At 35.3% G+C, this 27,040-nt stretch overlaps 1 protein-coding gene across 1 annotated transcript in view; it reads left to right on the top strand.

Moving 5' to 3' along the window:
- The window catches only part of LOC138713010 (uncharacterized), a 115,828-nt gene extending 97,288 nt beyond the window's left edge, over positions 1-18,540 (top strand). The window contains exon 4 of the mRNA XM_069844692.1: positions 18,217-18,540. Within this exon, the coding sequence (XP_069700793.1) occupies positions 18,217-18,408 (192 nt within the window). The 3' untranslated portion in view covers positions 18,409-18,540. The remainder of the gene's footprint in view (positions 1-18,216) is intronic.
- The last annotated feature ends 8,500 nt before the right edge of the window (positions 18,541-27,040 follow it).

Here is a 27,040-nt window from a genome sequence, read left to right as displayed (position 1 = left end):
GTGCCTCGTTTTTGACATGCCTGGTTTATAGGATACATTCCTCGTTGTTAATAAAACTATCTGAGTCACCACTTTTAAAATTAATTATGAAACTATCACTAAAAATAAATAACTGCTTAGTTAACTTAATCTTCTAATATATCGTTTTAGCAACAAGACATAACACAGTCACTCTATACACACGTCAAACAAAATGAAATGAAGAAGTACAAAGAAATGTGGACACTCATTGTATTCGCGTGCCGTTATTTTCCTTTGAAAGAGCGAAGCCAGGAAGCGATAAGGGTGCTTGCAGCTACAAAGGAAATGTTTTGTCAGCGATTCACGTACCCTCGAAGACAGGCTCTATAGAAATCTTGTAAGGGTTCGTTGCTATGGTGACCCGTAAATAAATCCGCAAATTGTGAAGCTCTACCTCGGAAAGAGGGAAATAGCTGCAATCTTCACCCTTCCTCACTCTCCCTACGCCAACAGGTAGTGACAAGTTACTCTCCAATAGGACTAGTGTTCCATAATGCAGAATACCTATGTGTAGAACATATCACAACGCAGAACGTAAAAGACAAAAATTAAGTGAAATAAAAAATATGTATTAAAGTATTTGTAAATAAGTGAAGTTGCACTTAGCAAACGGGTGATGCATCGCTTCACGAGCTTCACCCGAAAAACCGTCCCTGCTGTAATGTGAGTCCGCCACTGCGAGAACGTTCTGCTCCAGCTTGGAATTGAAGTGCTTTGCGGAGCGAGAGCAGCTCTGCCCGGCACTGGCACTGTAGGTTGTAGGTACTGTGGATAACAGTTATTTGAATAAAAGCGTGATTTCAAAAAGTTATGGAGTGGGTGAGTGTTGACACAAATGTTCTATTCTTCTCATGGCCTGAGCTGAGTCCCATATAACAGAACTGTTGGACAATTAAGCTTTGGTTTTTCTAAACCGACGCATGCGTCGATTCAGAAAACCAACGCTTAACAGTAGTTGAAATACTAACGTCGCTACGGAAATATTTTTGTTTGGTTCTTCCGCCCAGAAAATCTTCTGCTGATAAGCGCTTCAGATCAATACTTTACAAAACAGTTGTATTTTAATGTAAATATGTCTGCGTCGACAAAAACAGCGTTGCGAAAGATTGAAGTGTAAAATCTCTCCAGATGTATCGTGATTTTCCAAGCGGTCCGTCTGACGACGTAAATACGTCTATTCGCATGGGTAATATTTTTACAATTCTCTAGAAAATTGTAGTATAATGCAAGGGAATCACGTTTGAACCATATCTAAAGATGAAAGGTTTCAGCAACTTAAAAGTTTAGCATTTTATAGAACTTTTAATGTTATAATTTAGTATTTTGTAGCATTTTGAGATGGATATTTTTTATGGAAAGTTTGGTGGTAGAAATTCAATGCCCTATATTACTACGTTTTCATGGAGTATTCAAATCGATTTGAATACGCTTACCGTATTGAAAACTTCATGAGAACGGAGATTCGAAACGATTTGAGTCTAAAGGTCGATACACCTAAAAAGTGGGATCGAATCGTATTTAAAACGGAATGAGTTGCATAATAACGCATAACGTACTCAAAACGATTTCAATATGCTAAGCGCATGAACGATCGACATTTGTTTGATCTGTCATCTGTTTTACCAGGAGCACATTTTGTATTTTCCTGAAAGCCATTATTACCATTCTACTTTAACAGTCAGCATATTAAGTTTTTATTAAAAACACATTATTGGTAGCAAAGGCGTACAGGATTACCCATGACTGGATGACATTTTAACCAACGTAACTACTTTCGAAACTTCAGTTTCCGTATTCAAATAGTTTTCAATATCTAAGTATCAAAAATTGCATGATGACAGGGTTCTGGGGCATCGTATTCAATACTGTAAACGCATTCAGATCGATTTGAATACTCCATAAGAACATAATAAATGTGTTAACAGGTACATTTTCTATATTTTCCAGTTAAAATTCTTGAAAATAATAAAAAATAAAGGAAAATATAAAATTACAGTATGAAACATGGCAAAAGATATAGTGTGATGTCCACACCTGTGGAGTAACGGTTAGAGCGTATAGCCGCGAAACCAGGTGGCCCGGGTTCGATTCCCGGTCGAGGCAAGTTACTTGCTTGAGGTTTTTCCGGAGTTTTCCCTCAACCCAATATGAGCAAATACTGGGTAACTTTCGGTGCTGGACCCCGGACTCATGTCACCGGCATTATCACCTTCATCTCATTCAGACGCTAAATAACCTGAGATGTTCAGAGGGCATAAAGCGTCGTAAAATAACCTACTAAAATAAAAAATATAGTGTGATTTTATCTTGACCCATCTTGTTATTCAATAAATTATTGTCTCCCGCTACCACATCAACTTTAGTGAGTGAACACTGGACCTACGTAAAGAGATAGCATATGCAGCCAATATTCTACCACCAGCACCAAACAATTAGTTGAAAACTCGAGTTAACAGTTGGCTATGATAACAACAAAGTTGGTATCACATAGGTTACATTTCTGTGCTATTCACATTGTAAAAACCAGCATAAAGAGGTGTCCAAACATATAAGAATCAGTAGAGGTGGGGCCTATAGGCTAAAGATTCTTATTTAAAAAAGAAACACAAAAAGTCTCATAAAATATAATTTCACCCTTGGCAGCATTTGGACATTTCGCATTTATAGTGATTGCAAAAATCTACCTTCTCTAAACACATCTCACGAGCTTCATAATACAATTTTAATGTCCCTTTCTTTTCGGTGATGGGACTGCTTGCGTAGCTTGATTTCATCTCCAGCTTTCCTGAAGTTGACAGCTGACAATCGGTCTGTGTTTAGATTGTATTGAATGTGAGGTTGTACCTAAAGCGACTTGTTTGTAAGTGTGTTGTTTTCATATGTACACAAGTTTAGCATTTTATAGCACTTGATTGATGAATCAAGTACAAGTAATAGCAGTGGCCCTGTTGTAACAAAAGATGTAAAGTTAATCATGGACAAAACAGAGAAATAATTTTTAAGATGTACAGTGCTTTTTTCCTAATTTATCGCTCTCAGATGAAAGTGTGATCGTTGATTTTTCCATGAGTGGAACTTAACGTCTTCAGGCTTTTGGTGATATGCACGTAGGCCTATGGGTCTGAGACTGATGCAATTTAGAAAGTGCCGTTGGATGAATTTTCGAAAGAAGTTCTGCATAAGACTATTTACAGTTTCTACGTAGTAGCAGAATGATCTGTAATAAACATATGGGATGACAGTGATAGTGGTATGAGGAGGACATCAGCCGAAAAGAATAAAAGTGCTTGATGAATTTTTGAAAAGTTTTACACCAAACTTACTTATTTATGGCTTTTAAGGAACCTGTCCTCAACTAAGCCCGCCATCGGTCCCTGCCCTGAGCAAGATTAATCCAGTCTCTACAATCATACCCCACCTCCCACAAATCTATTTTATTATTATCGTCCCACCTACGTCTCGGCCTCCCCAAAGGTCTTTTTCCCTCCGGACTTCCAACTAAAACTCTATATGCATTTCTGAATTCACTCATACGTGCTACATTCCCTGTCCATCTCAAACGCATAGATTTAATGTTCCTAACTATGTCAGGTAAAGAATATAATGCGTGCAGTTCTGCGTTGTGTAACGTTCTCCATTCTCCTATAACTTCATCCCTCTTAGCCCCAAATATTTCCCTAAGAAACTTATTCTCAAACACCCTTAACCTCTGTTCCTTTCTCAAAGTGGAAGTCCAAGTTTCACAACCATACAGAACAACCGGTAATATAAAGTTTTATAAATTCTAACTTTCAGGTTTTTTGACAGCAGACTGGATGGCAAAATATTTTAAACTCAATAATAACAGGTATTTCCCATTCTGCGTTTAATTTCCTCCTGAGTGTCATTTATTTGTTACTGTTGCTCCAAGATATTTGAATTTTTCCACCTCTTCAAAGCATAAATTTCCAATATTTATATTTCAATTTCGTACAATATTCTGGTCACGAGACATAATCATATACTTTGTCTTTTCGGGATTTACTTCAAAACCTATCTCTTTACTTTATTAAGTAATATTCCCATGTTTTTCCCTAATAGTTTGTGGATTTTACATCAAAGTAGTTATAGTTTCTACGTAGTAGAAGAATAATCTATGATAAGCGTGTGGGATGACAAGATAGTGATATAAGAAAGACATAGTGTTTTGCCAAAAGACAGATCTTTCACTGCAAATCCAGCAATCCCCAGTCTTTTCTATTTTCCGCCGTCCTTGTAGTATCCACACATGATCCATGTACGAGTATTTTAATGTTGTCTATCATCTGATATTTTATTCTGCCCCGAACTTTCCTCACGTTCACCATTCTTTTCAGTGTAGGTAGTGGCTCAGCCAATTCCTTTTTCTCTTCTTGATCAGTTTCAGCATTATTCTTTCTTCAACTACTCTTTTTAGCACAGCTTCATTTCTCATTCTGCCTGTTCATTTCACACGCTCCATTCTTCTCCACATCCACATTTCAAATGCTCCTAATCGCTTCTCTTCACTTCGTTGTAATGTCCACGCTTCTGCCCTATACAATGACCAGTGGCGGCTCGTGGCTATTGAATTACGGAGGGCTGCATACAAAAATAAACCAAGCAACTTACTTTATTTAATGATTAGTTCCATGCGCCTTGTCTTGTAGGTTGCAAACTTTTGAATCATCATCTATTAAAATCCGATATGTCGTTTAACATAGTCTTTACAATGGAAAACATAGCTAATGCGGTCAGTCTCTCTTCTCTCATCGTATTTCTAAGATAAGACTTTACTCTCTTCAAACACGAAAAGCAACGTTCTGGTTCGGAAGTTGTCATTGGTATAGTGATAGCTATGCGTAGTAGTTTCACAACTTCTGAAAATGAGGCCTGCAAGTTCTCAGATAGAAGAAACTGCAAGAGCTTGACTGCGTCACTGATATTTCTGAATTCTTGTCTCTGATACAACACGGTGAGTTCCGTTTTTAGTTTGTCTTTATCGAGCATTGGGAAAAGCTTCACACATACATTTAAGTCATTTTCAGGAAATGAGCTTTTGTAGCAATCAAATTTTTCTTGACACAGAAGAGAAGATAATATCAGATGATCTATGAACTGGAATCAGGTGCCAGCTTGTGTGATAATGAGGTCACACACTTCCTTGGCTGCCGCAACCCTTGTCTGAATCCCTTCGACCTTACGACGCTTTTTAGGGTTTTCATTTTCACAGATCTCGCTGCTCAACATTATTGTGCACTGTTCCGTATTGTCTGTATGGCATTGACAAAACTTGATATACAGAGTCGACCTCGGTAGCATAGTCGGTTGCGGTTCGATTCCGGCCCAGGTCGATGGCATTTAAGTGTGTTTAAATGAGACAGGCTCGTGTCAGTAGATTTACTGGCATTTAAAAGAATCCTGCGGGACAAAATTCCACTACACCAACGGCGCTGATATAACCTCTGCAGTTGCAAGTGTCGCTAAATAAACCAAAATTTAATTTTTTATATGCAGACTTGAACCTTAGAAATATCTAACTGGCGATGTTGTAGTTGGTTGTATAATATATCTAAAGATACATCAATAAATGAAAAAAAAAAACTGAGCCAGAAATTGATTCGGGGTCTTCAAGAGTTCGCACCAGGGCGCTTGCCTCATTTATTGTGATGTTGTTAGATGTTTCAGATTCCATTATGGTTTGAAAACATTCTAGCAATGGCTCCTTCTTCTCATGAACAACATTTACTGTTCTTATTTAAAACTCCATCTTGTTGCCCCAGCTGATGGAATTATCTTTCAAACACATTAATTTAATACAGACTGTGTGGAGATGGAGAGAAGAAAGCAGGGATACTGGATACATTAGCAAAAAATATGCGAGCTTTGTAGGCTGTTTTGTTTAGCGGCTCTTTCCATTATGAGATTCAACTGCTGGGCACTTAATTTCACATTTCTCCTGAATTGTTAAGGTACTGAACTGAATAGACTGTAAATATTGTACAGAATTAAACATTGTCGCACTTTTTATACGTTGAAGAAAATGTATTTAACCCTTTCTTACCTATAGATACCATATGGCAATAATTAACTTTATAGCATTTATATACTTGTGTGTTACATATGAAGGTAAATTTTGCTGGATAACTTCTATTTCAATACATTTTCATCAATATAGTTTTGTTTCAAATGTTGCCACTCCCGTAACTTGGTCACTGAATTGGTCCTAATACAGCTATTTGTTTCAACATGGATTGCTTGTAAGTTTAATTTGGGTTAGAAAGGGTTAAAACTGCGCCCTACTGACAAACTGCTGCAAATTTTGCAGCGCCTGGAAACTCTGGATTCATGGCAAGGGGCTAGCAGGGGGAGGGGTAAAACTAACGCGCAAAGCTTCCGAGACGAGACTGGCAGCTCCAAGGGAGGAAGTGGTTTCACCCTATAGTCCTTGTTTCTGGTTTCGCTCTGGCAGCACCAGGGGAGGAAGTGACTTCACTAACGATTGCGTGCATGTCAATGAGAGCGAAATTAAAAAAAAAAAAAAATCGAGCCGCTAACTAGAGACTGTATAATAAATGTATTTCACAACATAAAACGAGACAAGAACTACAAATGTCTGGGGGTGCTGCAGCTCCGCAGCCCCCCTTCGAAAGCCGCCCCTGACAATGACTTATGTCTAGCCTCTGACAAGTGTGATGCTAATTGCGGCTTCAGTGGGCTATGTTCGGTTATATTCGCAAGCTTAGCGCTCTCCTGACATGGTCTCGGAGCCGCTGTCAAGTGTGGTGCTAATCTCGGCTGCTGTCGGCAATGTTCGTCAGTATTTGCTAGTCTGGCGCCTTTTTTGGACAATTCGCGCCTTTGTAAGTTGTTAGTTTTCTCTCCTGTGCGGGTAAAAGTTTTGTTCTGTGTGCGTGCGTGCGTGTGTGTGTGTGTGTGTTTGTGTGTGTGGGGGGCTGTTTCTGTTACGTTTTTCTCTTGGGTTGTAAAATTCGATCTTGTATATTTATTTATTTATTTATTTATTCGGAATTTAGAAGTAAATGCAAATTGTAATCGGACACAATGAATGAGTTCGTATGTAAACACTGCAGTAATACTTTCACTCATAATAGAACTTTGGTTAAACATACCAAGTTGAAACATTCAGGTTCTACTACAAAATTCGACTGTGATTTATGTAGCTTCTGCAGTGATTCTAAATTCTCTTTAACACGACATATAAAAACAAAACATTCAGCATCAGAAACAGAAAGTCTTTGTAATGTTAAGTGTCCACTTTGTAAAGAGAGTCGGGCAACGAAACAAGATATTATATATCACTATAAGTCACAGCATGATATTTGTGTTTTAAGTGAAACATTAAAGTTTTCGAAAGAAGCAGAATTTCACAGTTGGAAAACTGAAACTGAAAGAAGAAAGAAGTGTGTGAGGTCAAAATATATAAATAAGAAAGATGGTTCTGCAAAAATGTCATTTAGATGCCATCGCGACGGTGACTTCAAATCAGAAAGCAAGAATGTACGTCACAGTAAAATGTTAGGTCGTAAAATTGACGTCATATTTTACACATCAGGTGAAATAACAGTATTGTACTGTAAAACCTATGTCGGTCATCAGTCAGAATTAGGCCGTTTAAGATTATCACAAGCCGAAAGAAATGACATCGCAGCCAAAATAGCCATGAAAATCCCATTCACTAAAATACTGGATGGAATTAGGGATTCTATCAGCAATTGTGAACTGGAACGTATCCATCTCTTTACAAGAAAGGACCTTTGCAATGTAGAACAGCAGTACAGCTTAAAATCAGAAGCTATAAGACACAGCAATGACTGCACAAGTGTCGAATCCTGGATAAAGGAGATGGAGGCTGCTGGTGATGTAGTGTTTTCTACAAACCACAGGACGTTCTCATAGAAACCCACCCTCAATTACATACTGATGACTTCATTCTCATCATAATGAATGAAGTACAGAGGGAAATGCTTAGGCAGTACGGCAACAATTTTCTGTGCTTCGATAGCATTCATGGACTTAATAATTATGGATTCGAACTTACAACTCTTTTAGTGCTAGATGATCTTTATCAGAGTTTTCCTTGTGCATTTATGTTTTCGAACAGAAGTGATACATGTGTCATAGAACTATTTTTAACAGTTTTGAGAACTGCACTATCTGACTATCATGTCAGATATGATGAAACATACTACAACGCGTGGGTTCGGATAATGATGGCTCCTAAATTTCGTCTGTTCTGTACGTGGCATGTTGATCAAGCATGAAGGAAAAATCTTTCCAAAGTGAACAGCCGCGAGAAACAAACTGAGGTCTACAAATTGCTGCGGACGTTACTGGAGGAGAGGGACGAAACAGCATTCTCTAGAATGCTACAGGAAGCTGTAGTTTTCCTGAAAAATGATCCAGACACCACTGCTTTCGGTTTTTATTTTGAAAACGAATACAAACCATCTGTGTCTAGTTGGGCCTATTGTCACTGCCTCTATGCAGGACTCAACACAAATATACACCTCGAACGTATGCATGGCGTATTAAAACACATTTACATGGGAGGTAAAAAACCAAAGAGAATGGACGTAGCAATTAATACCATAATGATGTTTGTGAGAGACAAACTCTACGATCGACTCATTCACCTCCACGAAAGCAAAGTGACAAGCAAACTGTCAATGATTCGACAGAGACACCAACGTTCACTGCTGCTTTCTGAAGACAATGTTATCTGTGAGGGGGTAATATGGAAAGTGCCATCATTAAACAGGAATGAAATCTATGAAGTGAGTAAGACAGAGCAAGAACATTGCAACTGTAGCCTACAATGCACTGATTGTAAGGCATGCATTCATGCATACATCTGCACCTGTCTTGATTCAGCTATAAAATTTAATATGTGTAAGCACATTCATCTAGTTAGCAGAAAAGAAAACAGCCTTGTCATCCAGGAATAGCCAAATATTGAAGAACAAGACATCATTCTTAAGCAATTACAAAATCCTGAAGCCATAAAGAAATCCACGGACATCGAACAGAGCAAAGCTAAACTATTACACAAATTTAAGGAAATTCTTGATCAAGTTGGTTCCGATGAAGACATAGAAATCATTCAAAGACAGATTAAACCCATTATTCCCTGTATTCAGGCCCAAAAATCAAAATTAACTTTTCTCTCCAGTCCAGAACATACAACGCCTAAGGTAATGAAATTTGAACCTCAAAGGAGAGCAAATTGTTGGATGTGAATTCATAAAAAAATTCAACGTAGGCCTTCTTATAACATTTTTATTATTATCCATGTATATTTTATTCTTGTACAATTTTGTTTCTAAAGTGACGAAACTGTATTATTTTAATATTTGAACTGTTCATCGCAATAATGCATCTACAAGCATCAGACATCAACTTCAATAATTTTTGGTAAGTACAATAATTATTTTCACTTTGGAGCCACGCCTATCAGGAGATATTTAAATTTTTAAATTCGTAAATCTCACCTCCGCTTCCTTCATGTGTCGAATTGCAGGTGGTGGCAGGGACATTGACAATACATAGTTCACTGTAATAGGGGACATTCTTACACCTTTAGTGATTAAACTGTACGCTCCGTTGGAATAATGTGTCTACAGACATCGAACACGATCTACGGGGACAATTTTGAGTAAGTACAATAATTCCTTTTATACTGCATTAAGTTTTTATATTCGTAAATCTCACCTGCGCTGCGTTACGCGGCCCTCTTGCGTTCGCTAAGTTTCTCTGTTGGAACAGTGACGAATGGAACCGAATATAGCCGACTATATACGAAAAAGCACAACACTTGGCAATGACTCCGAGACCATGTCAGGAGAGCGCTAAGTTTGCGAATATAACCGAACATAGCCGACTGAAGCCGAAATTAGCAGCACCCTTGTCAACGGCTATAGACAAGTTATACAATGCCACACTTCACACAAAGCACTTCACTAGTCTTTTCCTTAGTTACTTTTACAGAGATCTGCAGGTCTATTAAAAGCTTCCTTTGCCATTGCTATCCTACTTTTGACTTCTGGCACCAACTCATGTTACTTCTTATAGTACACCCCAAGTATTTGAAGCTGTCCACTTGTTCCACTACCTCATTTCGAATTCGCAAGCTTACCTTCTTTAGTTTTCTTCCGATTATCATGGACTTCGTCTTATTTGCATTTATCTTCTTCCCATACTGCTCACAGCTGTTATTTAGCTCCAGTAAGCCGAAAATAATAAAAGCGTTGCATCAATTTTAAAGGAAGTTTTGCAAAAATTATTTATAGTTTCCACGTAGTAGCAGAATGATATGTGATACGCGTGTAATGTGACAATAAAATTATAGTGACATGAAAAAAGGATACTGAGTAGAAAAAGTAGAAATGTTACATGAATGTTCGAAATATGTTTTGCATCAGCCTATGTTTTATACATAGTAGTAGAATGATATGCAGTAAACGTGTGGGTTGACAGTAATAGTGATATAATAAAAAGGCATGCTTAATAAGCCGAAAAGAGTAGAAGTATTAAATGAATATTGGAAGAAGTTTTGCACCAAACTATTTACATTACAGTTTCTACGTAGTAGCAGAATGATTTTATAATAAACGTGTGGGATGAACAATGATAACGATAGTGGGGTTCCTCAACATCTATAAGCCTAGTATGCCGCACACAATTTTCTCAATTTTTATATGTGTAACACAACCAAGCATTTTTCTTTCCTATGGGATTTTTTAGACACGTAGATAGCCTTTGAAGAAATGCATCTTTCGCTGTCTTAATAAATTTGTCTTGCCATATTTTAGATTTTGTGTGTTCTGTATCTACCCAAGTTTCATCTAGTAGGCCTAATACATTTTTCGTCCTTCAGCACGATAATGTTTTATGTATCGGAGATAATTTCTATGTCACGAAACAATAGCTCTGCGTTCTAACAGACAGCTATTCTTATCGTGTTTTTTAAATTTAAATTGAGAGATTAGTAGTCAGTAGTTTGTGAAAAGTCGTTTTTTTTTAAAGCAGGCAAATCAGGATCGGTATTTACTGCAGGGAGAACTTTATCAATAGTAGGAACAGAATTCTCGAAATAGAAATTGTACATGTTTTGCCTGATGGCAATTTTTGTAATTTTTTCTGTAGGCCTACTGTCAAAATTGTATCCGATCTTGCTTTTAGTTTACGCGGCGATTAAAGCTCTGCTGTCATTTTATGCTCCTTAACAGAGGAGATGGGTGAAAATTAAGCAATTTCTGATTTTAAAAAATCACGTTTTTAAGAAATTGAAGCTGTGATGTCTATTTTGCGATTAGAACCTTACGATGGTTGTGTCATTAATTACGCCATCTCTGAAGGCCGCGCTCGCAAACTTTTAAAATAGTTTTCCCGTACTTTTTTGTGTCCCACTTTTCTGCATTGATATTGTTACGGATTCCACAAATTTTATGCTTTTATTCCATTTTCTTTAAAGTAGGGTCATGTAGTTCTATGGAATTCGCACTACCTGCTCCGTTGCTCCGGCGTCGCGCGATTTAGAGAGCGGAGGAGTGGTTTCAACAATGCCGTGCCATAATTTGACATAGGCTACTCACAAAATATGACGCTGGAAGTACAAACTGATTTTGGTATATTATTATTATTATTATTATTATTATTATTATTATTATTAACTTATTATTAGGCCTATTATTATATTATTATTATTATTATTATTATTATTATTATTATTATTATTATTATTATTATTATTATTATTGTCATCATCATCATCATCAACATTCTTCTTCTACTTATTATTACTATTATTTATTTATTTATTTATGTCTATAACAGGGAAAAGCCCCTATTATTATTATTATTATTATTATTATTATTATTATTATTATTATTATTATTATTATTATTACTATTATTATTATTATTATTATTATTATTATTATTATTATTATTATTACAAATGAAGTACTGGGGCACGTATGAAGGTGTTTTTTTCCTTTTCTGATAATAACATTTAATGAAACTATTGCTGTGCTATTTCATGAGAAAATGGACATGAGGAAGAGTTTTTAACTTTCAGTGAATAATAATCATTTTAAACCAAAAATTGCACAAATGTCTATATTTTATTGTTTCACGTATTAAAAATATAATGTAAGTAGCTGAAAGCACCCGGTGTTGCCCGGGTTTTCCTTTCTGCTTCTATTTTTAATTAAACTGATTATCAAATTTTCGGAAATCTCGGAAACCTAACTATAGACAACCAAAACGAATTGTCTTTATTAAGCTTGCCTCGCCCATAAAGATTACTCTTTACTTAAAGTCACTTACATGAATTAATGAACTCCTTAGCCAAATGCCAGCCAGGGTTAACTCAATCTAAAACAGTTGTAAATCAAGCACCGAAAAGAAAACATTTCATCATGTGCCTGACGTTCAACTATTTTTTTTTAATTTATATATTTATTTGTTTTTACTTACTTATTTATTCTGGTGTAGTTAAAGTCATTAGGCCTTCTCTTCCACACCGCCAGAAATACAAATAAAATAATAGAAAAATCAAACCATAAACAAAGTAAAACTCAACAAAAATATAATTCCTTTTCCTCTTTCTGATCACTTTCAGCATCGAATCAGTTTATACATATATAATTTAATTTATATTGGAAGATTTTTTACCCCTTAACCGTTATATTATACCCAGTTTTTTTTAATATGACTTGGAAAACTACATATCACAAATTCAGAATATATTATAGTAATTCTTATTTTATATACGGAATACAGATACAATATAAATGGCAAGAAATCATTTTTAACATAAAATAATATTCTGAGAGACATATAGGCCTACCGGTATTTTAGAAATTAAGAGACTGTTGTCCACACCTGTGGAGGAACGGTTAGCGCGTCTGGCCGAGAAACCAGGTGGCCCGGGTTCAATTTCCGGTCGGGGCAAGTTACATGGTTGAGATTTTTTCCGAGGTTTTCCCTCAACCCAATATGAGCAAATGCTGGGTAACTTTCGGTGCTGGACCCCGGACTCATTTCACCGGCATTATCACCTTCATCTCATTCAGACGCTAAATAACCTAAGATGTTGATAAAGCGTCGTAAAATAACCTACTAAAATAAAAATAAAGAGACTGTTATTTCCACAACGCTTAATATACTACATTTGCAACGTCATTATACAGATAGAATTTCGCAGCAACACAACAATATTTTTAGAGACGTATATTTTAGAATTAATACAGTGTTATTTTCAGTGGGCTTATGTATATTCACATACTACATTAGCAATATGACAAAAGTACTATCACTGAATTGCTTTTTAATGTGTGCAAAATCTTGGTTTTTCCTGCTTCTTTGTATAAAATATAGTTGGGAATGTGAAAAACACGGAGTTTTTAAGTTTTAATGTCTGCAACTTTGAGCGACTGTCCTTGAGCTTAATTTTAATATGACCATTACAAATGCTAGTCGCACTGAAATTGCAGTTGCTTAAAATCGAATGAGTATCATAGCAATATGTGGGATAAAAATATCATCTACTTTCGTTTTTCCAGTTAATATTGTCAATTCTATTACGTTTTGAATGTGTTTTTCACACCAATTCTTATTGGTGCATAATTTTGGTGAGTCAATATTTCACAATAGTACTATTGGTTATTCAGTATTAAGTAAATTATGTGGTAGCAATCCTTGTACCTTCAAAGAATTCTAGAATTCAGTTGGATAAAACACAGTCTGTTCACTATCTACAACTGCATCGAGAAATTCATAATACGGTCCTGGCCTGCGTAAAGATTCTTATTGCATGAATTATCTAGTTTTAGCCTTCATGATGTGTATCAACACTGTTATTTAATTTCGTGTTATAATTTCCATGGCCTCTTGAAAGTCGATGTTGAATACAACAGACAATAATAAAAAAAATGAACTATAGAAAACTGCATTTTAATATTATACATGAATGTTTGATCCTATTTATTTCTATTTTTAATTTAACGTCCATTTGCACAATTTTAATGTAGCCTATGTTTTTCTTCTGGTTATGATGGTTAAATGTGCTAACTTTGGCACATTTCGATCAAAGCGTATAAATTTGTATAGAGACAAAAAACACACACACACACGCACGCACACACATTCACTTTTATATATTAAGATTAATGACTTCAAGAAATACGAAGTTAAAATTAACTCTCTTTGATGCTGCTCATTGATCTTTCAAGAAGGCATTTTTAAGTTGTTTAGTTAGAACATGTTCAAATACTACTTAGTTCATTGTCTGCAGCTTCTTTTGCTCTACATATTATATTTTATCTTAATCAATCTGGTAATCAGAGTCTAATGTCCATGTTGAGATTTCACAGTCATAATGTAACAGATGTAACAGAAAACTACAAAAAGTTATTTTCTGTAAGGATTACGAGTAGATAATTATTTTTTTTTTTGTGGAAGTAAGGCTAACGTGTTCTAATAATTGCAAAACTATTTTCATTAAAAGAACAATTATTTCCTTATAAAAATATATGATTAAAAAGTGTAACGTATGTAACACAGTTTTAGTAGAATACCAAGAATTTCATTTACATTGGTGATGCACTTATTTAAGTACTGAAAACGTAATGTGTTTAAGTGCTGAAAACATAATGTTTATATTTGTAGATAGGCCTATTATGTAAACTTAAATCTCGTTGTTGAATCTCTGCATAACAAACTTAAAACTGATTTTCCTGTAAGTGGCAGCGAATTATTAGCTAAGGTACGCTTAATATGGACAGTGAGCAATGAATGGCTAATAACTATAAGAACATTGAGTCCGTCCTTCGAGCTGATAACATAAATCTTGCCAAGGGTATTAATATGCAAACAATGGGAAGATGTTGAAGGCCACCTTAAAGCTTCTTAAAACTGAAGGCATAGTTGAGGAGTTGGCTTCGGTGGCGTACTTGGTATAGCGCTGGCCTTCTATGCTCGAGGTTGCAGGTTTGATTCCGGCCCAGGTTGATGGCATTTAAATCGGTGATGCTGATATAGCGTCTGCAGTTGTGAGCGTTGTTAAATAAACCATAATTAAACAGTTGAGGATGTAGTGAATAAACTCCAGGTCCAGTTGTCTGTGTTTAAAATTCACTCCTTTGTTAAAGAAAATCTAATCCAAAGATTTTCAAACTAGAAAGCTAAACATCGTAGAAAGTCATCCTATAATACAAGCGAAAATGCGGAAAACTTCAACAATATATTCTGGGATGAGATTCAAATCGCTCATTGGAGTCCTTATCAGATTAGCTTGTTCACCTGCTGTACCTGGTTAAAAGACAGTTTGTTACACTTGCTCTTTCGTAGTTGCCAGTGATTGTACATCTCATGACAAAATTTTCTGTGTGAACCTGCTTAAAAGGTATTAAATAAACTAAAAAAAGAACTCCCTGCCCTGTAATCCATAACAGTGTTTTCTTTTCGCTGTGTAGCATAATTCAAAAATAAATACACGCTTTAATGAAAAAGGATTTTGACACAGACGAGGGAGAACTCTCGACTGGATAGGAGGTTTGACTAAACGACTTCCATGGAATGAAGTAAGGTCAAGGAGAATAATAAAGTCAGCCTCTGATTTCTACAAATGTGTTCAGAAAGTAAGTGGAGCCATTAAAGTAATACTATTAATAGAAGATGACATTGATGCAAGCAAGAAAATCTCAGTGACAGGTGGATGAAAATACAGCCAATCCTGGGACTCCAAAACACTATTTTCGTGGAGAAAGTGAAGTAAACGTCACTGTTGTATCAGTGCTTCAATAAAAGAAAGATGTAATCTTTTTCCAAAAAAATAGATCACAGAGATATCAAAAGCGTGGAGCCACAATATGTTACTTCTTGGAATCCAACTATACAGGACATAAAACCAGGTAAAATTTATTAGTAGAATTGTTTACTTACAAATAAAATGCCAGAAGAACTCTGAAATGTCGTTATGCAGTTATCAGCCAGACTGAGGTTGGCTAAGATCTTGAAGTAAAAATAATGTGCGTGAAAGTTGTGACAGGAATCAAAAAACATTTATTGCCAATGAGAAAGACATTTGTGACATAACATTTGATCAAATAATAGAAATTTTTCCCCAGTCAAAATTAAAGGGTATTTGGACAGAGAAAATTGAAGTTTTTGAGAGACAATAAACATAAATGCGTTCTGTTCAAGCTATAAGTAAGTAAAATATAGTTTATTTGTGTTTAAAATACCCAAATTATTGAGTAAAAACAATTAAATTTACTATATATGATTTCGTACTGTGTAGGCCCTAAAATACGTAACAATACTACGTAACATATGTAACAGAAGAAAAAAATTGAAAATCTTAAAAATGAACCTAAACTCTTAAAGCTATGGTATTAAGTTTAAGAGTATAATCTTAGCTGCCGATATTAAGAAAAAACATGATAGCGTTCTTATATCAGGTAATTCACGGGAATTGTAATTAAGAATGGACCACCTCATATGCTATGTCAATTTTTTTGCAACATTCATAACACTCACTTCAATCAAAATACTATTTAATCTCGTCCATTTGTTTAATAAATTAATATATAATTTGATAGCGCACTTTTTGTTTGTTCTTCTGTTCCATATGAAGTTTCAGTTATTAGAATAATTTTGTAATTACATGGAACTAAATATTGTCAGAATGTAACATACGTAACAATGGAATGGCCCTGATACTAAATGCATATAGAGTGTTAGTTGGAAGGCCAGAGGGAAAAAGACCTTTGGGAAGGCCCAAATATAAATGGTAAGATAATATTAAAATGGATTTGAGGAAGGTGAGATATGATGTTAGAGACTGGATTAATCTTGCTCAGGATAGGGACTGATGGCGAGCTTATGTGAGGGCGTCAAGAAACCTCCAGGTTCCTTACATAAGTAAATAAGTAAGTAAATATTGATACTAAAAGTAAACATTCCTTCACAAACTTTCTTTCACTGAAGGGCCATAAGGTTTTCCCTATTTGCAGTGCAATCTTGTAACTGGCTCAAATAGCAGTTTCACTTAGATGTACACATTTCTGTGAAAATAAATTAATAACATTATAATGTCAATGGGGCGGCCAGGTAGCTCAGTTGGTAGAGCAGCTGGCTATGGACTGGAAGGGCCGGGGTTCGATCCCAGGTGGTGACAGGATTTTTCTCGTTGTCAAGCTTTCAGAACGGCCCCGAGGTTCACTCAGCCTCCTATAAAATTGGGTACCGGGTCTTTCCCGGGGATAAAAGGCGGTCAGAGCGTGGTGCCGACCACACTACCTCATTCTAGGGCCGAGGTTATGGAAAGTATGGGGCTCTACCTCCATGCCCCCCAAGTGCCTTCATGGCATGTGAAGGGGATACCTTTACCTTATCTATGTCAATGAATATCCAATACGAATAAAAGGTACTGTGTGCTTAATAAAATATTGTCTAGACTAATTAGAATTTATCGTGAAATATTAACATAATATGTCCTTACGTCCTCACACTTACTAATTTATAATCTCTTTAAGTATCCTTTCCTGGCGAAACATTTTGCGTACTAGTTACATAGCATAAAAAAGTCGATTGATGTCACTGCATGTAATTATTTTAACGAGATTCAATATATTTTGCCTTATTATTATATTCAATTATTAAATAGGCTTTTCCTCACGAATGGTTGAAGCCTATTGGCGTTGAATGTTTATTCTTATTTGTCCGTCCTCCATTGCAAACACTTTCCCAAGTAGGATGCTCTGAATGCTCCTCCCACCTTTTCGAATTGTCGAGCAAGCTTGCTCCGAATCCTGAATGCTCCGAGCTGATGATCCCTGCTTTGAAGTATACTTACCAAAGCTATGTTGGCATATTTTTTAATAAAATAGATTTTGAATAAAAAATAAAATGTGTGCATTGACATTATAAATTTCATAAATTTTAAAGTGAATAAGTGTAATTTTTTCCCCTGTTTTTACAAGATAAAGCTAAAAAATGTGAGAACATAGGAACTTTCTAAAGAATCAAAGGTAATAATAGTCAACAAGTGTGTGGCTCTCGCCAACCTTTTAGTATTTCTTCCTCTTGTCCCTTTAGTGACACATCCTGCACAAATGTCACTTCTGGTGAAGGTACCGGTAATCAATACGTTTTTAATTTTATTCTCAGATCTATTGTATGACATCCAGGCATCAATCAGGTGCGCTAGGCACATCAAGGAGGTGCAGGAATGGGAAGCCTGGACGGTCATCAACAGGTGCTGGGGACACCCACCTGACCTTCCAGACGTCACGAGGACCTGTCTTCTGTGAGCAGTTTGACCACCATCATGCAAGATTAGTGTTCATTGCAAGATTATGAGTTATTCTGATCTAGTATGTGACCCATTAACACTCTAGAGGTGGCTACATTGGATATGATTGGCTTAATAAATGTTTAACGAACTAACAGAAAATAAATTCTCTGGATGACAAACAGAAGTACGGTACATTGAATATAGTTAACTTGCTTTCTCTTTCTTCTCAACTTTGCTTTTACAATTTTTTTTACTTTTTTCATCCTTCTCACCTCCACTCTTTCTTCTATATCTTCTCTTTGTTATCATGCTTTTTCTCTCTGATCTTTCTTTTTCTCTCCTTCTTATGTTCTTCTTTTCCTTATATTTTTTTCTTCATTTCTTCTATCTTCCTCTTAATTTCTTGCTCAGGATAGGGACCAATGGCGGGCTTATGTGAGGGCGGCAATGAACTTCCGGGTTCCTTAAAAGCCAGTAAGTAAGTAAGTAAGTAAGTAAGTAAGTAAGTAAGTAAGTAAGTAAGTAAGTAAGTAAGTAAGTAAGTATCTTCCTCTTAATTTCCTCTTCATCCTCTTTTCCTTATCTTTAAAATTTTCTTACATTCTTCTCTTATTGCGCCTCTTCCTAATGTTTCTTCTATTCCTCCTTTTTTGTTTTGTTTTCCTCCTCTTCTTCCTTCTTTTTATCTATTCCTTCAATTTTCCTCTTACTCTTCTTTCTTTACACTTTCCCCTAGTTCTTTCTCTTGCTCCTCTTATGTTCCTCTTCTTCCTCTTGCTTTTTCTCTCCTCCTTTTCCTCTTCCTGCTTTTTCCTATTTCTCCTCTTGTTTTACCTCTTATTCCTCTTGCTATTTTTTCTCTTACACCTCTTGCTTTTTGTCTTAAACTACTTTTTCCCTCTTTTTCCTCAACTCAGCTTGTGTCTTTTTCTTAAAACTCTTGCTTTTGTCTTGCATCTCTTGTTTTTTCTCTTGCTTTTTTCTAACTCCTTCATTTTTCCTCTTTCTCCTTTTGTTTTCCCTCTAACTCACCTTAGTTCGTTCTTTCACCCCTCTTTTTCTCTCTTACTCCTCTTACTCTATATCTTGAAACAGCAAGGATACGACACACAAAATGGTGGGAACCACCCGACCTAGATACACCTTACCATGTTCTTTTTCGTCCAGATAACCTTCGAACATGCGGAATAAGGCATCGGCGATGATTTCTGGCTTACCGGTACTTCTAATATGTTCAACACAGTCTAAAAGCTGAAATGCAGAGCACTCAACAGGTCAAATGATCTGACATCCTACGTTTAATGAGAACCCATCTCAAAGTCTGATTATTGACATCCAAATGAAATTCTGCACACTCGAGGTACCGTATTGTATATCATAAACTTCTTCACCCCAAACAAAACCCCAAGAGTCTCTAACTCACAAAGAGAATATTTCTGCTCCTAGAAGGCTGACGCTCACTGGCACGAACCGACAGGAACGGAAATCTACAGCAGTCCGTCTTCCGCGGAAGCTCTGACGCTCACTGCTCGGAATATTCCGGTACAGTCGACAGGTAGTCTGTTTTAAACATGGAGTGGGATAGTAGTTCCGAAGATTATTTTATTTTACTGAGTCTTTAGCTGATGAGGAAGGAAAAAAGAAAAGAAAAAAGGAAATATGGGTCCATAACTAGAGCCCGGATTTTATGTAATGTGAAAATGAGAACTATGTAGACTACATAAATATGAAGCTAAAAAAGTATGTAGATAAATATGTAATAAATAAAAAAAAGTTGGTAATTTAAAATCTAAGCTTTATTAGATGTATTTGTGCACACTAATAAAAAAATTACAGGTGCACATGTGATTGAACCTCATTGTTTGGAGGCGCAATTAATAATTGAATATTTTTACATATTTTCTACGGTTATTGATCGTCTCGTCAACGGCAACCCATACGTAGGAATCATCAAGTCCATCTCTAATCGTTTCCATTGTGTCAGTGTAGCAGGAGTTCAAATATTTTTTCCGGAGTGTTGATTCATGAGAAATATTGAAGTTGCAGTATTTGCGTAGGAATGCTTGGAACTTTGGAACTCCAAGTTTATACCACTGTATATGTTTGCAGCAACCATTGCCATGCACAAATTTTTATTAAATTCACTTGTAGAAGACGAATGTTTCAGCATCACTTGTGTAAGAAGAACTTTTTCTTTTCGACGGAGCACTTTTTTATTTCTCACATGAAGTTCAATTTTTAAATGCTATTCTAATTGTGACTTCATGGAGCACCCAATGCGTTTGTCACACACTTTGGACTGCACGATTTTACCATTTTAGTAAAGGAATCGTCAATTGAAATCCAGTCTTTTAACTTGGATGCGAATGGCAGTAGGCTTGCTATTATATTACCTGATGTCAAAATAAGTTTCTTAAAAAAAACAGAAAAAAACTGTTGTTTTCTTTTAGAGCAACTGATTCATTCTTTCCTTCACTACTACCATTCGCATTGGTATTTGTACCTACTTTATCGTTACTTCTCAAGGGATACAAACTATTAGCATTGCAAAGAGATGTCCATTTTTTGACAGAATACGTTATTATTTTCAATTATCAAATTATATTTATGCACTAGAGACGAAGGGATAAGCTTTATAAACAATTTTAAAAATAACTTAATCATTACGTAGAGAGAAAATTAGTGAAAAAATGTATATATTCTTTCAAAATATGCAATATCCTTCAAAATATTTTAAAATATATAATATATGCCAAAATATTTATTATGCACCAAAATATGTAAAAACATTTAAAACTTCGAAATAATGATCCCTTTCGTTAATCTTCGATGCTACTTACCCATTAGAATTCTACGAAATGTTTATTTGGCCATTATTCAGTCTACCATTCAATATGGTATAATTGTTTGGGGTGGAAGTACAAACATTAATCTTAGTTCGTTAAATTTACTACAAAAACGAATAATTAAAATTTGTTTGAAGAAACGTTTCGATTATCCAACTAAATTAATTTATTCTGAATTTAATGTATTTAATATTGAACAAATTTATAAGCATACGCTGTTAAAATTTTATCATAAAAATCGTAATAAGTTTGTATTACAGACACATAATTATGACACAAGACGAAATATTAATTCAACATTAATAGAACCTAAATGTCTCACATCTGCTGGTCTAAAGCATAGCATTAATTTTGGCCCTCGGTTGTACAATGCTTTAACTAAATTACACCCAGAACTTCTAACATGTAACCCACTAACATATAACAAGAAAATTAGAAACGTGTTAATATCTTCAATTTGATTAAATAAATTTATAGCCTATGTGTATGAATTAATCAACCTATATTATATTTGTATTCTATAATTTTGAAATATATATATATATATATATATATATATATATATATATATATATATATATACACACACACACACACACATATTGTCCTACTTTTCACGTGCGATATTATTCTTCTCTAGTGTTAATATTATATTATATAATTCCATTGCCGCTATAATTTAAATTTTAGTTCCTATTTTATTTTACTTATTTATTTTTATTATTTTTTCTGTATTTCTCTTATATTAATATTGTATTATATAATTTCTGTAACTGTAATTTTAATTTTATTTCCTATTTTATTTTATATTCTCTTACAGGCCTATTAATATTATATCTTAACTGCGATCGAACACGAGCGCTGCTCATTCGGTCTCAAATTTTGTTAATACTACTGTATCTCCTTTTTATATTGATGGTATTATTTTATTTCTATTTGTCTTGTTTGTTTGTAATTATATTCTTTATTCTGTATATTTAAATTTAAATTTAAATTTAATACGATTCGCGGACTTTTAGCTTTCCTTATAGCTACATATGTAGGAACGGAATATGTAATTACATACAATCCGGGCTCTAGTCATAACAATATAAAAAAGTGTTTTGATCAATTTAACCATCTTTGCCCACATTTGTGTAAAGATCGAGTAATGGTTTTTTTAGTACTTTCGTATGAGCGAAGAAAAATGTTTAAAATTTCATCTATTATTAGCAGGGAACGGATTTATATGGACTAAAAATATATGAAATATGTAAATATATATGTAGTTATTTTTACCAAAATATGGAATTAAATATGGATTTTTACCAAAATATGGAATTAAATATGGACTTAAAATTATAAAAAAATGACTATGTACGTTAAATATTGGTACATTTTAATCAAACTAAACAAAAAATATAATGGACGTACCTTATCTTCCAATGTAGTTTCAACAAAACACAATTTTTATTGTCTGTTACCATAACAATAGGTTACAAACATTTCTTTCAAGTGCTGAAAAGTGAATCTTCTTCTATTGTCTCTGAGGATAGATTTATACTGACTAAAAGAGCGTTCGACGTCACAAGAAGTAACTGGTACATAATTCAATTTCACAATGTCTGCTGGGGATAAGTCCAAGTTAATCTTCACTGTTGATTCACCACTCATCACAGCAACAACCTTTTGTAGTTCTTCATATCCAGGGTTTTTTGAAAGTACAGTGTCCACCTTAGCTCTTACTGCATCTGCAACTTTACCTCTACCACGATTCAGTTGTTCCACAGTACTATTTATAATTTCAAAACTTTCAGATAGTGAAAGGTGCCTATTTTGGAGACTTTTGAGCGTTTTTATGATGCATGAAAATGTATGCTGAATGTGAGCTAAGTCATTCTTCACACTTATGTCACAGGTAACTGTTTTCGCAGTATCAATCTTCAGAGTCCAATGCAAGGAGAACATTGTTAATAGAGTCTATATGTTCGGCATAATATTCAACTGCTTCTAGCCATGTACCCCATCTAGTTAAAATTGGCTTTGGTGGCAATGGAATTTCAGGGTACATTTCTTTCAACACGTTAACTCTACTGGGAGCTTTGAGAAATACTTTTTTCACTGATGAAATCAACAAATCTACTTTAGGGAAATTGTCTCTGACCACTTCTGCCACACGATGAAATGCATGCGCCACACAAGTAAAATGAGTCAATTTAGGATATACAACAGATAATGCTTGTCCAGCTTTGACCATATAAGGGGCAGCATCGCTAATAAAGAATAACACATTATCGTACATAATACCCTTTGGCCACAGGATACCCATAGCTTCGTTGAACAGTTTAACTATAGTTTTGTTATTGCACTTTTCTAGAACATCACAATGTAAAAGAATTCGTTCAGAATATTGTTCACTTAACAAACCGATAACTACATTACCAACAAGTCTACCTTCTTTGTCGGGAGTCTCATCAATGGAAACCCAAATTGAACTATCTTTAATTTCATCTCTTATCTTCTGTATTGTCTCATCGTAGATGGATGGAGCATACGTCTTCCTAAGTGTTGACTCATCCGGGATTGTATGTTGAGTATATTTTTCAAGGAATTCCCTGAAGACCTTATTCTTTAGTTTGTAGAGAGGAATATCAGCAGAGATGAGAGAACGGCACAGGTCGATGTTAAACTCAGATCTTACATTCGATGTTGTTGGTTGTGTTAAAAACAATTGTCTCTGCTTGGAATTTAGTTGTTTGTTGGCCTGATGTTTACTAGTTGTAATGTGTTGTTGCACCAGGAACTTTTGTGTAGATGATACTGCACACTGACACAAATTACAAAATAATATTTTATTGTCAGTTGATAAACCATCTTCTTTAAATTCTGAAATGTAACTTGTTAGTTTTGATTTTAAATTGACTGAATGACGTACTTTTGGCATATTTACCGTCTTTATAGTATGATTTACAAAACTGAACCTATGTGTACTCTGACTGGCATTTAACTGTTGAGCTGCACAACTGAAGTCTGTTAAAAATTTTAAATTAAATTAATACAGTTTTGTAACTTACTTTCCCATTGTTGATAGGACTGCTAATTTTCAAATAACTCTGATGTTAAAGGGATTACTGAACCTGTGTTTAAATCTCTATTGTTGAAATGTATTTTTAAAAGTTAATGGAATTTTGTTTTGTTTTATTGTTAAACCTAATATAATATGGACTGTTTTATATGAAATATGGAAAATATATGGAAATTAACGAAAATATGTACTAAACTCTAAAATATGGAAAAATATGGAAAATAAAAGTAGGATTTTTCAACCCTACACATTGTGAAACATAAAGATAATGCAAAATATAAATTATATTAGCTTTATAAGTAAATATGTATTTACATATAAATCCTTTCCCTGATTATTAGCATCTCAAATAATGAAGGGAAACATCACATTTCGAAGGCCAATCAGCACAGAAGCGCGATTAGCACTGTTAAAATTAACTTTTCATCACCCATTTTAAGAATAATCTGTCTGGACAACGCACCAGCACATGTTGAGTGGGAAAGTACTGAGAACAGCCAACACACTTTTCTCCGAAGACCAGCGAAGACATACGAAAGCAGCCGATCGTCATCGGAAATTCCGCTAGGGTCGTGTCGCGAGAACCCTGTCCGTCAGGACCGGCAGCCGGTTGCTTCCGTTCGGACAAGTGAGCGTTTGCCGTTTAAAATACAAGCATACGTCTCTCGCAGAATATTTCCGGTTCGTTCCGTTCCGGTCGGTTCGTGCCAGTGAGCGTCAACCTTAAGGGTACCTACCTGAAGCATAAGCCTACTACCTTCCAGAAAATCTTGCAAAAGTACTGCCGCCAAATCAGTCCTACAAGCATCCATTTGCAACACAAACTTCTTGGAAAAATCCGTCATAGCTATCACAGAAGGAGAAATAATAGCTTCCTTAAGCTTGTTAAAGGTGTTACCCTACTCCCAGCCCCATACAAGGCGAATGCCATTCTTCCTAAATCTATCCTATGGTTCGGCATTTTCCGCAAAACCTGGAATAAACTTGGGGATCAGAAACTTCCTGATAGCCTTGATACTGTACGGATTAATGGTAATAATATGGCCGAGGAATTCAAGATTATATGTGGCAAAGGTAGCCTTGAATAACTTAATTGTGAAATTCGCTTGTCATATTGTGGCACAGAAACTTCCCATGTATCCTGTAAATTCAGGAAAAGCTTTCTGTACAACATAAATTTCTATGCATATGCAGTTCACTTCACGTTCTCTGGGTGCATCTATTTCTATTTTCTACATTACATTTAAATTAAAAATAATATTATTATTATTGTAGCAAGAAGTCATATCATAGTAATAACAAAATCCGAAATGCATCTGACAACAAGAGGGTGCAATCATTTAATAAAATCAGGGCTCAAGTGTTCAACACATAGGATTCCAGACAATATTGGTAATATCAGTAGCTGCTCTATTTCAATAAACCCCTGGACATAACTCCTTGTGCAACACCTTACAAACTGAATATTTTCTCTCAGCAGCAAGGCTGCCAGGGGTCCCCATGGAGAATGAGTGGGGTTACTAGTCCGGAGGACTGAGATAAAGGAAAATAATTTTTGTGTGTATTGTATATCTATTTATTTCTGATATGGCCATTAGCAAAGCAGAATAAATAATCAGTGCTGTAATTGGAAAGAAATTTTAGGGGGTACTGTTGAAATCTCCTTGGTCAGACTAGACTGTATGGTCTTGTACTGCACTTCTTTTCCAAGATAACTTCTTCGTCATGCAGTTGTCTCTGCATACCTCTTTCCAGATCGCAGCCACAATTGCATATAAGGCAAGAGATTAAACGCTGACATGGGCCAAATACTTTTTAGGAACAAAAGCCTAAGAACTCTTTTACTGCAAGAGTATTCCTTTTCTTAGTGTAGATATCGTGCATTACAGTACTGGTAACCATTTCCTTGGGGGGAGGGGAGCAAAGCAAAACCATAAAATCTCCATATAACGTGGTTATGGGGACATCATTTAGCTCCTCCTCTCGTTATAGCTTGACCGTGGTACAGTATATTGGAATATCATCATTTAATAAAGGTATTTTGGGGGAGCACGTTTCTTATATCCATATCCGCGATGTTTCCAACCAAGTTGTATAGGGATTGAACTCTAGGTCTACTACAAATTATAATAGGGCGTAACTTAAAATAATCTCCCTCTTTTCCTCTCCCGTACAGAAACACACGCATACATCAATAAAACTTTTTTTATATGAAGCTCATCTCCCTGAAGATATCATATGAAATGTAAACTCTATTTATTTTATTTAATTTCGTCTTTAAGTTTACACATTATATCGTGATCACTTTTCTTTTTTCTGCATTGATGTGCAGTATGTTATTCATATTTTTCCTAGTGGTGGCCTGAACACCTGCAGACTTCTAACACGAGTACAGGCTGTTACAAAAGAAACATTACAGTGCTTCCATTCCTCAAATGAGGTATAGAAATTCTTATATATTCAGAAATTGAAAATAAATATTATAGTCCAGACACATGATCTGAAGACATTAATTCATCAATTTAAGCGCAGAAACTTAATCATAAACAAAAGCAAAAAAGATTTTTCGAATTAAATATTTCGTAATGCCAACAGAAAAAAAAAAAGAGTTCAGACAAGTTTAGGAGGAGCAGTGCCCCCCCCCCCATGCTGCCCCATAACTTCGCCTATGAACTGGACTCAAGATTCATGAACGCACGAAAAGTTACAATATTTCGCTCCTCTAACAAACTGCTAGCATTTCGTCTTAGCGAGTTTTAAAATTGTGAATCAGTGCAGCAGAATTCT

Source organism: Periplaneta americana, chromosome 14 (assembly GCF_040183065.1).
Source record: "Periplaneta americana isolate PAMFEO1 chromosome 14, P.americana_PAMFEO1_priV1, whole genome shotgun sequence".
Lineage (NCBI taxonomy): Eukaryota > Metazoa > Arthropoda > Insecta > Blattodea > Blattidae > Periplaneta > Periplaneta americana.
This window is presented reverse-complemented; position numbering and strand designations above follow the sequence as displayed.